Source organism: Lepidochelys olivacea (genome assembly GCF_965140295.1).
Source record: "Lepidochelys olivacea isolate rLepOli2 genome assembly, chromosome: 4".
Classification (NCBI taxonomy): domain Eukaryota; kingdom Metazoa; phylum Chordata; order Testudines; family Cheloniidae; genus Lepidochelys; species Lepidochelys olivacea.
Window position 1 is genome coordinate 102,347,080 of NC_140414.1, and position 16,645 is coordinate 102,363,724.

The 16,645-nt window shown below is 35.5% G+C and overlaps 1 protein-coding gene across 3 annotated transcripts in view; it reads left to right on the forward strand.

Annotated features, from left to right (window-relative positions):
- ATP8A1 (ATPase phospholipid transporting 8A1) overlaps positions 1-16,645 on the forward strand; it is a 245,376-nt gene that overhangs the window by 225,695 nt on the left and 3,036 nt on the right. For all 3 annotated transcript variants that reach the window (XM_084625418.1, XM_084625417.1, XM_084625419.1), the window contains 3 exons: positions 4,052-4,140; positions 4,544-4,636; positions 15,952-16,043. In XM_084625418.1, the coding sequence (XP_084481544.1) occupies positions 4,052-4,140; positions 4,544-4,636; positions 15,952-16,043 (274 nt within the window). The remainder of the gene's footprint in view (positions 1-4,051; positions 4,141-4,543; positions 4,637-15,951; positions 16,044-16,645) is intronic.

Genomic DNA, 16,645 nt, shown 5'->3' on the forward strand with positions numbered 1-16,645 from the left:
GTTGGTCATCATGCCCTGCTTATGCCCTTTGGTTGGCAGGCTTGAGGGCATGAAGGGTGAAGGTGCAGCCCAATGGACACTGCTGGCCAAAACATTGCAATCTCAAGTGCATGGGGCACATATAGACAATCACTTGAAGAAGAACAAGGTTTGAAGGAACAACTATCAAATGAGACCCTGAACTATTTGTGCATCAAATCTTACTCAACACCATATACCTTTTTGAATCTGTATGTTTATCTGAAAATGATACTCATCTGAAAATAAAACTCATTGTATACTAATTGGGCCAGGTGGGAGAGGACACCTACAGCTGTGTTTCTAATCATAGTTATGTTTATGTACCTATCTATAAATAATCCTTCAAAATACAGTTTTAAAAATAATATGTGCTGACAATATCAGATATTATTAATATTCATTAATCATGGACAAAATCCTGCAGTTTTTATTCAGTCCTTACTTGGACAAATTCTTATGTATTTCACAGGAATTTTGCTTGAGTGAGCACCTCAGGATTTTTCAGATAGCAATGGTTTTTTACTGCTTCCTTCTCCACTTGCTGACAGATTGCCTGATACTTCATTCCTGATGCTCTCCTCACCTTATTGTTGGCCTCTGCTTTGTATTGTGTACCACCAGGTTTGCGGGGGGGAAGGGGAGGGTTGTATACATTTAATATGGTTTCTTTAGTGGAAGCTCTGTTTTCTAAGCTGTAAATATAAAGAAAGGGCTATGGAACTAACTACCAGAAAGGATAAAAATGACCTCTAACCTCACTGCATTGAGAACTAAATGCAAAACTCGTCTTCGGCTTCGCTGTGCCTCAGTTAGTTCGTTAACTAGTGTGCGCGCGCACACATGCACACGTACGCAAAACCCAGCTATAAATTAATCAAGTTATTTCTCTGAGAAGGAAGAAAGAGGGAGAAACTGTTACTATTTCTATCCTTAAATACTGGGGAGGCATTCACATACCAGTACTACAGTGATGATAGCTAGATTAGATAAACTGAAAAGGCTTTATAAATCTTTCCACAGAATGGTTTTATTGCCCTTTCCAACTTTGTTGCCTCGCTTTTCTGATATCCTCATCCTTAAAAATTATTTGTCTGAATGTATCTGTAATGTTTCATAAATATAGTAAAGAGAGGGGGAATATTCTTATCTAATCATTTCAACTTGATATGTAATTTTCTGATAGTACATTATCCTTCAGTGCTTTTAAAAAGTTCTGCAGGCAGGGCTTTTAATATTCTACTGAATTAAAAAGTGATATGGTAACAATCTTCAGGAATTTTGTTTCTTTAAACAAAACTCAAACAGCATCAGGAAAAATTCCGTTAAAGCTACATTTATGAGCTATCTTAATTTATTTTAGAAAGTCTTAATTTTGAGAATCAACATTTGCAGCATATCCATGCTACTTAGACAGCAATTGTTTTCCCCCTGGGACCTGTTAGTCATACAATTTACTAGACTTTCTAACTCTTACTTCGGATTATTTTTGAATTCCCCTGGGAGCCACTTTTGTGGAAGATTCCATTTGGTTTCACAAGGCCTAAAGAGGAAAAAAACTTGGCATTGACCACTAATCTCACACATTAGGAACAATTTGTGAACCACGAACAGAGGCAGCCAGAGTCCATCCCCAGAACAGGCTGCTCCTGTTAGTGCCATTGTCTGAAAAGGATTGGTTTGCCATTTCCCAGATGACCTGCCTATGTGTAGAGAGATGTGAAAAGTTAGAGACAAAAATGGTTTATACAGAGTGAGGGGGGAGCTTTCTTGTACAGAAAGGAAGGAAATACCTCTGTGGGATTTTATTTTTTCCCTCTTCATCCAAAAAATACAAAGAGGCCCTCTGTCTTTAATGCGAATGTCGGCTTTAAATCTTTTAGGTTTGGATTAACTCTGCAAAAGAAAAAAAAATCTGACAGGCTTTCAAATATGACGCAGAAAAACTTTTTTTCTCAATTCGTGTTGTTCATTTGTAAAGCTAAAGGCTGGATGGACTGAATAGTAGGCGCCAGTTGTTGCTTCATTCATAGTTAGCATTACAATAGTCAGAATTAACATCCTAAGACCTACATTATCACTTTTGCTGTTTCACTAGGAAACATTTAATAGAGTGGCTAAAGCAAGTATAGTTCTTTGCTGTTACTAAATTAAACTAAAAATATTATTAAAATTAATAATATAAAGTGATTCAGATCAAATTGTGATTTTTCTCTGCCATTTTTTGTTTAGGAAAATGTTGGTCTATAAAACTGTTACTTAAACTTTAACGTAAACTTTCAAAGCTTTTACAAAATGTAGTTTTGATAGGCATTTCCTATTAATATTGATTTTAAGAATTGAGCATGTCACCAAGCATGTCAAGGGTCATGTTTTGGTTATAATATCAAGTGACTTTTATGTGAATAAATTTTTCTCCATTTTGTTACAGATATCTAAAAAGATCTTTTTGGCTGAAGTTGCGAATTGTAGTTATTTTAATCCAAGCATTATTATTCATAATTTATAAATTTGTTTATAGGAATTATTCTGGCTAAAAACTAAAGTGCTCAGGGCATCCTCAGTCACCTGTAATAGCTATTATACTTATAAAACATGGATGTAGATAAAAAAGGTACATTTGCAGTTTGCAGCTTGGCTAAAATTTTAAGTTTTCCAAGGAATACATGTATCTATCCACATGCACTCTGAAAATAAATAGGGCTATATTCACTACCTACATTATAATAAGACTTTGTGAAAACGACTTTCTCTTTCTAGACCGTAAGTAATGTACCACATACAGATTGGAAACAAATTTTAATGTATGTGTGCTAAAAAAAAAAGAGTAGTATTTAAGCTACTCATTCAAAGTGTCTGCATTTTTCCTTTAATTGGGAGTATTGCTAATATTAGTAAAATTTTGCAGTTGGTTTATTTCAATTAGGTGCTGCAAATTTAACCTTTAGAAGCAATTAGACTTCAAGAAATGAAATCAAAGAATTCAAATGCTGTTGTGTAGCAATGTTACTCTTAATCTCTGTGAAATCTAATTGCATTACAAAAGCATTTTTAATATTCTAATTACAAACAACTGACAATTTATTAATCATAGATCATTTTCTTTGCAATCATAATATCTCCAATGTAGATGCTTGGCATGTGTTACAAAGGCAAATTAAGATTATTTTAATGCCCTTTATACTAATTTTGCAGAAGAGTAGTGCTTATTTTGTCTTTGGTTGTAACAGGTGTGCAAAAACAAGTTAATTAACATGGACAGGAGAAATTCTGGTTTCCATTCTGACAGTAAAAAGTAAAGACTAAATTATACACCTAACTAAAAGCAAAAAGTGTGTTGGTAGTAAAGTATTTAAATTTTGCAGCAATGTGCTTTATTTTAAAAACAGCTTTTGTTTAGATGTTTTGTTAAAGGATTACAGGAAAACAGGTGAAGTATATATATTTTCTCATTATTTTTGCAGTTCTGAATTATAAACAGAACATTTAAACAGTAGTCAGTTTAGTCGTAGTAGTAATGGGTGCTCCTGGGAGATGTATGACAAGATAATTGTGAGGACGAATATCTTTTTCGGTATCCATTATCTCATATTAGGGTTGACAGCAAATAGGAGTGCCATTAGAACATGTTCTCAAAGATTTAGCATTATTTTAAATTGCTATATCTTATTTTAATAATATTCTTTATTAGTATTAGAAATGGGATGGTGTTAAGATGGGTGTTGGGGGGGGTTGGTTTGTTTTTTTTATTTTTAAAGAACTGAACAGTTTGAAATTTCCATGAAGCTTTTAACATGAGTAGCATTTACTTACATATTAAGTATTTGAGGGACTTTCACCCAGGATGAGTAAGGACAACTCCTGTGAGTAAGGTTTGCAGAATGAGGCCCAGTAATTTCTATATTGCATTAGAGAGCCCAGCAAAGTTTGGATGAATTTGATTTTGATACTTTGAGCCAAGAAAATGTTGAGATGTCTAAAGGTTTTGGTATTTTTTTTATAACGGTATCATTTTTGTGATTTATCTATCCAGGCAGTTATGTTGTTCAGCTCTGGAGTCTTTTGGATGGGTCTGTTATGTATTCCTGTGACAGCTTTGCTTTTTGACGTAATATACAAAGTGTAAGTATAGAACTGTTAAAACTTAGAGGGAAAATTATTGTCAAGTTTTAATTTTTCTAAGTATTGGCCAGTTTAAGAAAATATAAAGAGCTTCATTGATTCTTTCAAATTATGACTCACTTTGTTTGTAGTTTACAAATCTTGCCACAATGTACCACTACTTTATTTCTTTTTAAATATTTTTGTTAATCAGAACTTGTAATTGATAACTTCTGTTGTTTGTGCTTAGCATAACAGCTGACAAAGTGTATTATTTAGTGTATTCTTTAAAATTTCTCCTTTCAAAATTTAAGTTGAAATCACTTGGCAAAAATGAATTTGTAAATTTCTATTATAGAGTCTTGAAAAAGACATATATTATGGTTTCAACAAGAGTAAATCTGATAAGCATTTCATATTGCAGAATCAAGAGATCTACTTTTAAGACACTGGTAGATGAAGTTCAGGAGTTGGAAGCAAAATCTCAAGATCCAGGGGCAGTTGTGCATGGCAAGAGGTACTGTAAAATACCTGTAGATTGATCTTTTAAAAATAATTTCTTGCTGTTGAATGTTCATAGTCACATTATACAAACTATCAAGAAATTAAGGCTCTGATCTTGCAGTAAGATGCAAGCAGACAGACACTTGCATCCACATGAATGGGGTTCTCTGCAGGTACAAGAATCCATCTGCGTGCATCTTTTTGAAAGTTCAGGGCCTAAGGAATTATTTACAAAACGTTTTCAACTGAGTTTGTTCATTTGTGGCTGAACTAAGTTCTGCCAAATTTGGCTAGTCATTGTGGATAAAACAAAATACTAACAGAACCTGGTTTTAAAATCCTGTTTTGCTGCTTTGGCAGTGTTCACAACTGAGACAAAACAAGTTAGAACTTGGTTCATTCACAGCTACATTTATAAACTTTGCCTAAGGACAACTGTTAAACTCAGTTAAAAGCCTTTCAGATTAAGGGCCTAAAGGAAAATAGCAAAATCTCTGCACAGTGTGCTGACATAAGGAAAACAAATTGATGCAACACCAATCTAAAGAACCTCTGCCTTACTTCATATATTAAATCAAGTAAAGGAAAATGCACTAGACAAACGTAAAACAGGTAAGAAATAAATCAAACTTAAATCTCCACAAAGTGCACTCCCCCGACTACTTGTACTCTTCCCAGTGCCAGGCATGTATGGTTGAAAAGGAAGAAGGAATATTATTTCAGGAGACTTGAAGAAATAAAAGCTTATTCAAAAGTTATAGAAGAATGGCAAAGAATTATACTGAAGAAGAGACAGAAAAGAACAGACCAGACCATTTTGCTGCAGTAGCAGAAAGAATGATGAAAGGAATACCTTTGCAAAGGCTCTGGGAGAGAGTAAATCAGTGTGCTTCTTTTGCTGCTGAATCTTGCAGCACTGTTCCCATATCTACTGTGTTCCCAGACTGCTGATTTCAGTTCAGTTGTCTGGGAAACAGACACCTCTCCATCACACTGAATCTCCTTCCAGGTCCCCAGTGCTTGTTATAGCTCAGGTGAACCTCACTGTGCTTCCAGAGACGAGCAATCATTTTGCCCTATGTGAGCATGTGGTTTATATCAACTAGTGTTTTTCTGGGAAGAGTTTCATTCCTTCTCTCCAGTCAACCATATCGTCCTCAAAGTACATCTCTTGTGTCCAAAGGTATTTTCTTCTTCAGCTTCTGTTATTAGGGTAATGTTTTTACAAACAGATACATTTTCTTTTATCACTGAAGATGATCATAAATCCATAAGAGTGCTCTGGAACCATCTCACAATCTAGTTCATCTGTGAGCTTGCATTAATCTTAAGAAGGCCTCCGGAGAACACGTCAGAAAATTGTTTCACTAGCTGCAAAGACATCCTCCATTGGCCCCATTCGTCCTCCAGACAAGTTGTTCAGTTCTTTGGTCTAGGGATTTTTTGTTTTAATTTGGTGCCTTAATCCTGGCTGATCTTCGTATTAATATTAGGGCTGTCAATCGATTAAAAAAATTAATCATGATTACTTATGCTATTAATAATAGAATACCATTTATTTAAATATTTTTGGATATTTTCTACATTTTCAAATATATTGATTTCCGTTACAACACAGAATACAAAATGTACAGTGCTCACTTTGTATTTATATTACAAATATTTGCACTGTAAAAAACAAGAGAAATAGTATTTTTAATTCACCTAATACACGTACTGTAGTGCAATCTCTTTATCATGAAAGTTGAACTTACAAATGTAGAATTATGTACAAAAAAATAACTGCATTCAAAAATAAAACAATGTAAAACTTTAGAGCCTACAAGTCCTCTCAGTTCTACTTCATCCAATCACTCAGACAAACAAGTTCGTTTACAATTTGCAAGAGATAATGCTGCTGTTTACAATGTCACAAAGTGGTGTGGATGGACGCATGTTCATTTTCCTCATCTGAATCAGATACCACCAGCAGAAGGTTGATTTGCTTTTTTGGTGGTTTGGGTTCTGTAGTTTTGCATCAGAATGTTGCATTTTTAAGACTTCTGAAAACATGCTCCACACCTCAGACTTTGGAAGGCACTTCAGAGTCTTAAATCTTGGGTCGAGTGCTGTAGCTATCTTTAGAAATTTCACATTGGTATCTTCTTTGCATTTTGTCAGATTTGCAGTGAAAGTGTTTTTAAAACAAACAACATGTGCTAGGTCATCATCCAAGACTGCTGTAACATGAAATATATGGCAGAATGCAGGTAAAACAGAGCAGGAGACATACAGTTCTCCCCCAAAGAGTTCAGTCACAAATTTAATTACCTCATTATTTTTTTTAAACAAGTGTCATTGGCATGGAAGCATGTCCTCTGGAATGATGGCTGAAGCATGAAGAGGCATATGAATCTTTAGCGCATCTGGCACATAAATATCTTGTGACGCCAACTGCAACAGTGCCATGCAAATGCCAGTTCTCACTTTCAGGTGACGTTGTAATTAAGACGTGCGCAGCATTATCTCCCACAGATGTAAATAAACTTGTCTCTCTCAGAGATTGGCTGAACAAGAAGTTGGACTGAGTGGACTTGTAGGCTCTAAAGTTTTACATTCAAATCATAGAACCATAGGACTGGAAGGGACCTCGAGAGGTCATCTAGTCCAGTCCCCTGCACTCGTGGCCAGACTGAGTATTATCTAGACCATTCCTGACAGGTGTTTGTCTAATCTGCCCTTAGAAATCTCCAATGATGGAGATTCCACAGCCTCACTAGACAGTTTATTCTAGTGCTTAACCATGTTGACAGGATGTTTTTTCTAATGTCCAATCTAAACCTCCCTTGCTGCAAATTAAGTGCATTGCTTCTTGTCCTGTCCTCAGAGGTTAAGAAGAACAATTCATCTCCTTCGTCGTAGTAACAACTCTTTATGTACTTGGTTTTTATGTTTTGTTTTTGAGTGCAGTTATGTAACAAAAGAACCTATATTTTTAAGTTTCACTTTCATGATAAAGAGTTTGCACTACAGTACTTGTATGAGGTGAATTGAAAAATACTGTTTATTTTGTTTATCATTATTACAGTGCAAATATTTGTAATAAAAAATATAAAGTGAGCATTGTACATTTTGTATTCTATGTTGTAATTGAAATCGATATATTTGAAAATATAGAAAAACATCCAAAAATATTTAATAAATTTCAATTGGTATTCTACTGTTTAATAGTGAAATTAATTACGATTAATTTTTTTACTCATGGTTACTTTTTTGAGTTAATTGTATGAGTTAACTGTGATTAATCGACAGCCCTAATTAATATCTACTCACATTACATGGCAAAAATGTCATTCTCTGTAGAAGAAACTCTTTAGTTGAGAAAATGAAAGTCAGGAGTCTCTGATCTGGTGGACCAACCTGCTTATCTCTTCAAGGAGTTTCATTAACAATTTACACTGGAAAACTGTAATAACCAACAGTAAATCTCCTATGTTGTAGCAGCCTATATGCACCAGACATATGTGCAGAGCAAGTGGTTAAATAGTGAGCACACTTTTTAATATCAACAGACTGGAAATGAAAATCATCATTGTCATAAATATAAAGGAAAGGGTAAACCCCTTTAAAATCCCTCCTGGCCAGAGGAAAAATCCTCTCACCTGTAAAGGGTTAAGAAGCTGAAGGTAACCTCGCTGGCACCTAACCAAAATGACTATTCCTGTCTGTGTGTCTTTTTACAGAGGTGATTCCTTTACTTCTATTAAAAGTCTTCCTGTAAGAAAACTGAATGCTTTTTCATTGTTCTCAGATCCAAGGGTTTGGGTCTGTGGTCACCTATGCAAATTGGTGAGGATTTTTACCAAACCTTCCCCAGGAAGTGGGGTGCAAGGGTTGGGAGGATTTGGGGGGAAAAGACGTGTCCAAACTACGTTTCCCGGTAAACCCAGATAAAGTTTGGTGGTGGCAGTGGAAATCCAAGGGCAAAGGGTAAAATTAATTTGTACCTTGGGGAAGTTTTAACCTAAGCTGGTAAAACTAAGCTTAGGAGGTTTTCATGCAGACCCAATTTGCATAGGTGACCACAGACCCAAACCCTTGGATCTGAGAACAATGAAAAAGCATTCAGTTTTCTTACAGGAAGACTTTTAATAGAAGTAAAGGAATCACCTCTGTAAAATCAGGATAGTAGATACCTTACAGGGTAATTAGATTCAAAACATAGAGAATCCCTCTAGGCAAAACCTTAAGTTACAAAAAAGACACACAGACAGGAATAGTCATTCTATTCAGCACAGCTCTTTTCTCAGCCATTTAAAGAAACCATAATCTAACACATACCTAGCTAGATTACTTACTAAAAGTTCTAAGACTCCATTCCTGTTCTGTTCCCGGCAAAAGCATCATACAGACAGACACAGACCCTTTGTTTTTCTCCCTCCTCCCAGCTTTTGAAAGTATCTTGTCTCCTCATTGGTCATTTTGGTCAGGTGCCAGCGAGGTTACCTTCAGCTTCTTAACCCTTTACAGGTGAGAGGATTTTTCCTCTGGCCAGGAGGGATTTTTAAAGGGGTTTACCCTTCCCTTTATGTTTATGACAATCATATTTCACTGAATTTGGTTCTAGTCCATTCAGAAAATACTGTAGTGATTGCAATAAGGGTCAAAAAATGTTGCCCTCCTTTGGTAAGCATTACCCATACTAAAATTGGCTAAAAGAATCTCCAAGCTGTCAGAGTAATTGTCATATCCAGGAAATTCAATGTTAATTGCCTCAGCCATTCCAGGGGGAATGTAGCCTCAATCAACAAATATTTCACTAGATTTGAAGGATGTGGAGAACTCCAATAATAGACTTGTTTGCCATGAGCCACAATTGCAAAAGGCTTCTGTCCCACAAGGAGATATCGGGATCCACTAACAATAGAGATTGATACATTTTATGTTCCTTACAACCGTCTCTGTAATTTCCCTTCTTTTCCTTTCATTCCCATAGTAACATGAAAAGTGCAGAGAAGTGAAACCAACTCTGATACCCCAGTCTTGGTTGCAGAGAAGGGAAGATTACTTATGTATGATTCTGCTTCTCTGAAGATAACCTCTTACATGAGTCTCACTCTTGGGTTTCATATGTCCAGGCTTGCCAACTCATTTCTGTGGAGGCTTAAGTTACCCCAAAAGTTCTAATCCTGTGATGACTACTTACTTACAATTCTGCTGCTTTAAAAATAGCATCTCAGATGATTTTTACTCTTGGAGTGTAACATATGGCATAAGGCTGACCACTTATTTCTGGCACATTTCTTGTATGTTCTTCAGCACTTTGTTCTGGCATTCTCTCATTTTTTCTAGTGGTGCTTTAGCATATCTTTGGTGTCTTAGTGGTCTACTTTAGTGCAATAGAAAAATGTGTTTGTTCACATGAAATTCTACATTAATTTTTACTATTGCTGAATATGAAGCATTGCCTGGTCAGGAGAGAACTGTAAAGATGTGGAGGACATAACTGACAAATTCATTTCCTCTTGTCTGCAAAGTAACATAACAGAAACTAAAAATACCACCTCACAAATACAAATAGTTCAGGATTTGACCCTCCGTTTGAATTTCTATCATTTATTCTGAGTAGATGTTAACTATTTAAATTCCAAAAATGTTAATTATTTCACTGCTATTTGTTGACGTAGAAACCAGCTACCACATTTGTCCAGTCCAGATTGTAATACCTTTCTTGCCCTGACATTGCATGTATTCGAATAAATGTTTCATAGGAATAAGACTGCAAAGTTATAGAAATGGTATTTTTTCCTATTGAACATTCTTCTGAATACTCTGATAAGATCTTTGTCTTTAAAAATGAGGATTAAAATGCCATTTAGAATGGCATTATCTAAAATGTTTTATTTTTTGAGTGATCTTCATTGCATTTTACATTTTAATATTGTATGTTGTAAAAGAAAGGTCTATAAGAATGGAATAAATAATCTCTAGAGCTGTTCCTCATATTTTCAGTCACATCCTCACTCTTTTCTGTTTTGATTTGAACACACCTAAATGGAAATCCTCAAAGAAGTTGTAAAAATTTCTCACCAATTTTTACTGCCAGTGCTTATATGAAACAAAAAAGTTATTTATTTTTAAAAATAATTTTTGAATTGTACATATAATGCAGTTTAAAAGGTGGTCGTAGAATGAAAATTAATTCTAAAAATGGCTTTCTAGAAATTTCATATTTTTTCTTCTCAGTGATTTCAGTATCAGATTTCTTAGGTGTGAAATCAAGAGATGTTTTTAGTTGTGATCAGTGCAAACTTAATATGAGTGTTCTTATTAAATCTTACATCCCTCTCAGTAATAAAGATTCTGCAATCTGAATTTTTCTGCCCAACTGTCAAATAAGATTTTATCTTGTACTTCAGTAAACAATACACTTAACACTAGTACAAATACATTTTCATCAGCAAAGTAAGAAAATAGATTTAGCAAGAAGGTGCCATTATTACACAGTCACTTTTCTAACTGAAAGAGAACTTGAATGTTTTAACATCACTGACCAGAGAAGCCTATGGGAGCCTATAGTATGTGACTGCCTCAATAAAACGGGTAGTTTGCACTGCAGGTGGCTTGATTTTGTTATCAGATCCATTGTAATTGATATGCCAAGAAGCCTCTTGTGCCTAAAAACTGAAATGACTAAAAGTAAGAGGATAAATGTTTTAAAAATAAACCATTATTTCAGACCTTCATTGCCAAAAAACCTTTCCCCACCTCATACCCAACTCTTAAAATGTGTACTATTTCAGTTTTTAAAAAAATTTTTTTACATAAGTAAAAAATGTTACTGGCATTGAATTGGGCATATGTGAACAGTAACATGACTAGTTACCTTGACTTGTGCAGGTGTACTGAAATATTGGTATGTCACAAGTGCCTCTTCCAAATATAGTCATATTATCTTTTTATGTAAGCCACTTTTAAATATTTTTAAACTAGAAATGTAATAGGAATATATAAAGCAATAAGCATTTTAGATGGTTGCAAATTTTAATCTGTTCTTGCTCATCATAATTTACGTTATAAGATGCATTTAATTACTAGTTTATTTAAATCTTTAAACCATACAAGATAGAAGTTATTTAAGAATACACACACTTCATGTATTTGAATGGTGCTAATGTTCAGTCTGTGCCTCCTAGTGAACCTAATTAGCACAAATGCTGAGGTACTGTCACCTAGCACTGCTTATGTATCACACCTCACATTATATTACATTTGGCTCTGATAAATGTAGTTTATTTTCAGGACTCATTTTGAATGCCAAAAAGATAGTTACAAGTAAAGAGCATTATCCTACAATCTCTATTCAGGTGAACAGGAGTGCAGAACTGGGTCCCTCTGTATTTGAAAATACAGTATGGAGTGAAAGTAGAGTACATTTCTTATCTAAGATGTCTGTCTGTCTTCAATTACATTTTCAGTTCAGATATTGAGCCCTATATAGTTGAGTCTTCATTATACACAAACTACCAATAAGAAGTTGTTCCATAACTAGTATTCAAATATGAACTTAAAATGTGCATGTTTAAGGCCCAGTTCTCAAGAGCTTACATATGCAAAAATACCCATCTGATGGCTTATTCCAGGCCACAAGCAGGAGATAATCATGGTAGTTCTGTAGGCACCATTCTAATGACCCGGGTTAGAGAGCTGGATAGAATGTGGCACTGTGGATCTCATTAGAGCAGGGGTTGCCAGAACAAAAGGGAGCCTATCAGGGGAGGTATAGTTTGTCTTTAGTGTGGGCTCTGCATATACCTAGATGTCCCTTACCGCTAGCCCCTCAGAGGCTCTGAACATTGTTGAAAAATTGAGTACATTAAGCACTGCACAAGCATCCCCTCCTAAAATCAAACATATTCAGTGCCCATTTTCACATAAGGTTAGTGCTGTCCCCAACATTTTCAGTACCTACTTCTTCAAGATTCTTCCCAAGATCGTTCTGTGAGCAGAATAACCTCAGCCCAGAGTCTGGCTTTGCCAAGTTTTTTCTCCAGTTCTTCCCTCCAAATCTGTCTGAATTTGTATAGTTAATTTTATTGTGTATTTAGTATCTTATGGGTAACTTTTTACTTTGAGATATTTTTATTTTGAGTTGTTACAAGATCTGGGTTGGTGCCGACATCATGGTTGCCCCTGAAATAACTAAGGCTTTGTCAATGTGAGAAAATTGCACTAATTTTAACTAAATTGGTTTAGAATCCAACTTAATTAAATTGGTGCATCCCCTTTGCTAACTAACATCTGTATCTCAAGCACTAGGGAGCAGCTTGTTCTCAGGACAACAGATGTTCGCTCATGTAAAAGTTTATGTTGGATTTTATCTTCCTCCAGTTATCATCAGTCAAGCAGGTCTTCAAGACATCTTTTAAGAAGGACATTAAAAATTGGATATAGTTGAGAGAAGAGACCTGAGAATAATTAAAGGATTGGAACACATTCCTTATAGTGAAAGACACAATGAGCTCAATCTGTTTGTCTTATTAAAGATTATGTTAAGGGTGATTTGTTTACTCTGTAAGAACGAGATCTTCAAAGATGATCATTGGAAGTTAGGAACCTAAATACCTTTGAGGGTCTGGGCCTAAACACCTACATTGGGAACAGAAATTTTCTTAATAAAGGGATCTTCAATCCTGCAGACAAAGGTATAACAAGATCTTATGGCCAGAAGTTGAAGCTAGACAAACTCACACTAGAAATAAGGCACACATTTTTAATAGTGATTAACCATTTAATGGTAATTAACCATTGGAACAACTTGCCGAAGGTTGTGGTGGATGCTCCATCACAGAAAATGTTTTATCTAAAAGATGTGCTCTAGTTAAATCACAACTGTTGGACTTGAATCAGGAATTAATTCAAGGAAATCTTATGGCCTGTGTTATGCAGGAGGCCAGACTAGATGATCATCATGGTCCCTTCTGTCCTTAAAAATGGATGAAAACTCTTCACAGTACATCCTAACTTAGCTTACTAGGGTTCCCAAGATTGCCATAAACACAGTTATAACTGAAACAGTTTCTTCACAGCTCTAAGGCTTCAGCAAGTAGCATGAGTTCAAACTGTTCTATTTTGAATTTTATCTGGGCACCCTGGGTCATGTCGATAAAGCAGCTCATACACAGAAGACAAAACATTCAGCACTGTTGTGTCTGACACTGAGGCTCAGTTCAGGGCATAGTTCCTGTGGTTTGCCTGAAAAGCCTGTGTAATACCATTCCCAGTCCTCATCTACATTCCGTCCCAACTCCTGCAGTAAATCTTCTTAAAATTATCAGAAAGTATATTTATCATGTTTCAAGCTCTCTATGCTATGGCCAGTTCACTTATTTTCTAGTCACTAAATTAGGGTCTTATCTCCCTTCCAACCCTGATATTCTATGATTCTATGGGAAACTATAAGAATTTGGGAAGAAAGATACATTGTAAGGAGACAGCCTGTTTGTTTCCTGAAAACATCAAACCTTGTAACATTTGACCAGTGCCTGTGTATCCAATTGGTTAAAACTGCCATTCATACCCCGCCCCACAAACCCTTTTTTTTCTACTTGTGCTCAGGTGAAGAGCTGTCTGGATCATATTCCAGTATATTTTGCAGTAGCAGCACAAATAGTAATGAGGTGTCACTCTAAGTTGCAGAGTTTGGGGAGGGAGAAGAATGGACAGTATATAACTGGATGACACACAGAAGCCCTGCTTTAAACTCCCAGCAATGTGTATGTTACCAGAAATCTGCATGTACACCTACAATTTAGTTCTAGCTTAATTTTCAACCTGCCTAGGTGTGCACATAAATCTTTGAAAACCCTTTGTGCACAAAAGACCATGCACCTACTACTTGCATTGTAAATGCATGCAAATATCTGCGAAAATGTGTCCCTTGCTATTTACTTAGCATCTCTGAAAACAACTTGATAAAGTGCAGTACTCATTTATAGCAAGGCAATCAGACACCTCCAGTAACAAAAATAGTGTTGATTCCTCTTATTTGAGTATGCTGTGCAGCTTTAAAATGTTAATCACTAGCATTTAATTGTAATTATCATTTATTTCAGATTATGAAACATGTTTGAAATCTATGAAACAATAGTAAACAGGGCATATTGTTTATATTTGTCAAAATGAATTGTTACTTTATATAAATGTACTTGTAGAATTTTTTCTTTAAAAAAAAAACAACAAAAACACTTTACCAAAACAAGTCATGTATGTTACCATCAGGCCACTACCCTTTTTATATTTTCTAGTCTATATTTTCCACTGCATGCATCCGATGAAGTGATCTGTAGCTCACGAAAGCTTATGCTCTGATAAATTTGTTAGTCTCTAAGGTGCCACAAGTACTCCTTTTCTTTTTACCCTTTTTAAATTTGACATCTAGTCCAGACTCAAACCCCAATCTCTAAAAATAGCAGATCATCTATCCACAGCACCTGTTTCCCAGGGACAGATCTTGAACAATTTCAGAAATTCTTGGCAACTCTGTTTTGGAGATAATTATTAAGGGCTGGATTATGTAAATTGTACATATTCTGTACTAAGGAGCAGTGCCGAGCTACACCCCTTGAAAGCAAGCACCATGAGGAATAATGTGCCAGACAAGCAGAACGCCTTCTGAGAGTTTCCCAGAGCTCACCAGAAATGCACACACTGCAACACCCTTCATGGAGGCAGCATACTCCAACACACACATGGCTGGCTGACGCATCCAGGGGCAAGACCTCAACGCCATCTTCTCCCTGCAATTCCCATCCCCTTTGGGGCACTATATCAGGGCAGGTAGGGAGTGATCCTTACACTTCTTAGTATGTAGGAGTGCAGTTCTGCAATTGTACGTTCTGCAATTTTGCCTGGCCTTTATGCAGGTCATGCTGGGTTGGGGAAGTCTCTATCCCCTTCCCTTACACTGCACAGCAAAAGGGCCAGGCAGAATCTGGCACTTAAATATTTTAATAGTATTGTTAGTTTATTTATTTGTATTGTGGTTACACCTAGAGTCCTCAATATGCTAGTCAGTGTATAAACACATAACCACAAACCAGTCTCTCCCCAGAAACTTACAAACATAAACCCAGTATTTGAAATACTTTAGTTTGCCACCATTTTAATCATATGTCTATTAATAATTAGGTCAGGTACAACCTAAATAAAAGACTGATCACTGTTTTTTTCCTACCTTATAATGGGCAGTTTTTTAAGTTTGCCCGCTCTTGTTTAATGTCCCATGGGCAAACTATACATTGTCATTCATAAATTGACATATTTCACAAATTTCCACTTTCTTTCTAGCTTAACTGAAAGAGCTCAACTACTGAAGAATGTCTTTAAGAAGAGTCCTGTGAACTTGTACCGTTCTGAATCTCTGCAGCAAAACTTGCTTCGTAAGTGTTCAGTGTTTAAAAAGAATAACATGCGGTTTCAAAATATAGACACAAAACAATACTTTACTACAATTGTTTGTCATAAAATGCAATATCTTGATTTCTGCTACAATGGACTATTAAAAACACTTTTTACAAGATATCTACCTAAAACAAACACATACCAAAATATACCTAAAATATTGATATATTTTAAGAAAGAACAAATCTGTTTGGTGTTAAAACACTAAGTTTGAATTACAAACAGCTTTTATTACAAAGTATGATGATGTAAACTTTGGACCATCATCCTGAAATTGTTTTGATTTTGATTTTCCCAAAGAGGAAGGGCACCATTGAAAATATATATATGAAAATAAATATATATGTATATCTATCTATATATAGTGTATAATGGTTTTTGTATGTGACTACATTTGTAATAGTATATATATTTGTACTAGCACACGTGGGATAAGTCTCATGTCTGAAATATTGGTATAGAGTGGTATGGCTTGGGTCAGGCAAGGTGAAAAGGGAAAAGGTGTTGCATTATACATCAAGAATATATACACATGTTCTGAAGGAGGTGGGAGGCAGACAAGTTGATAGTCTCTGGCTAA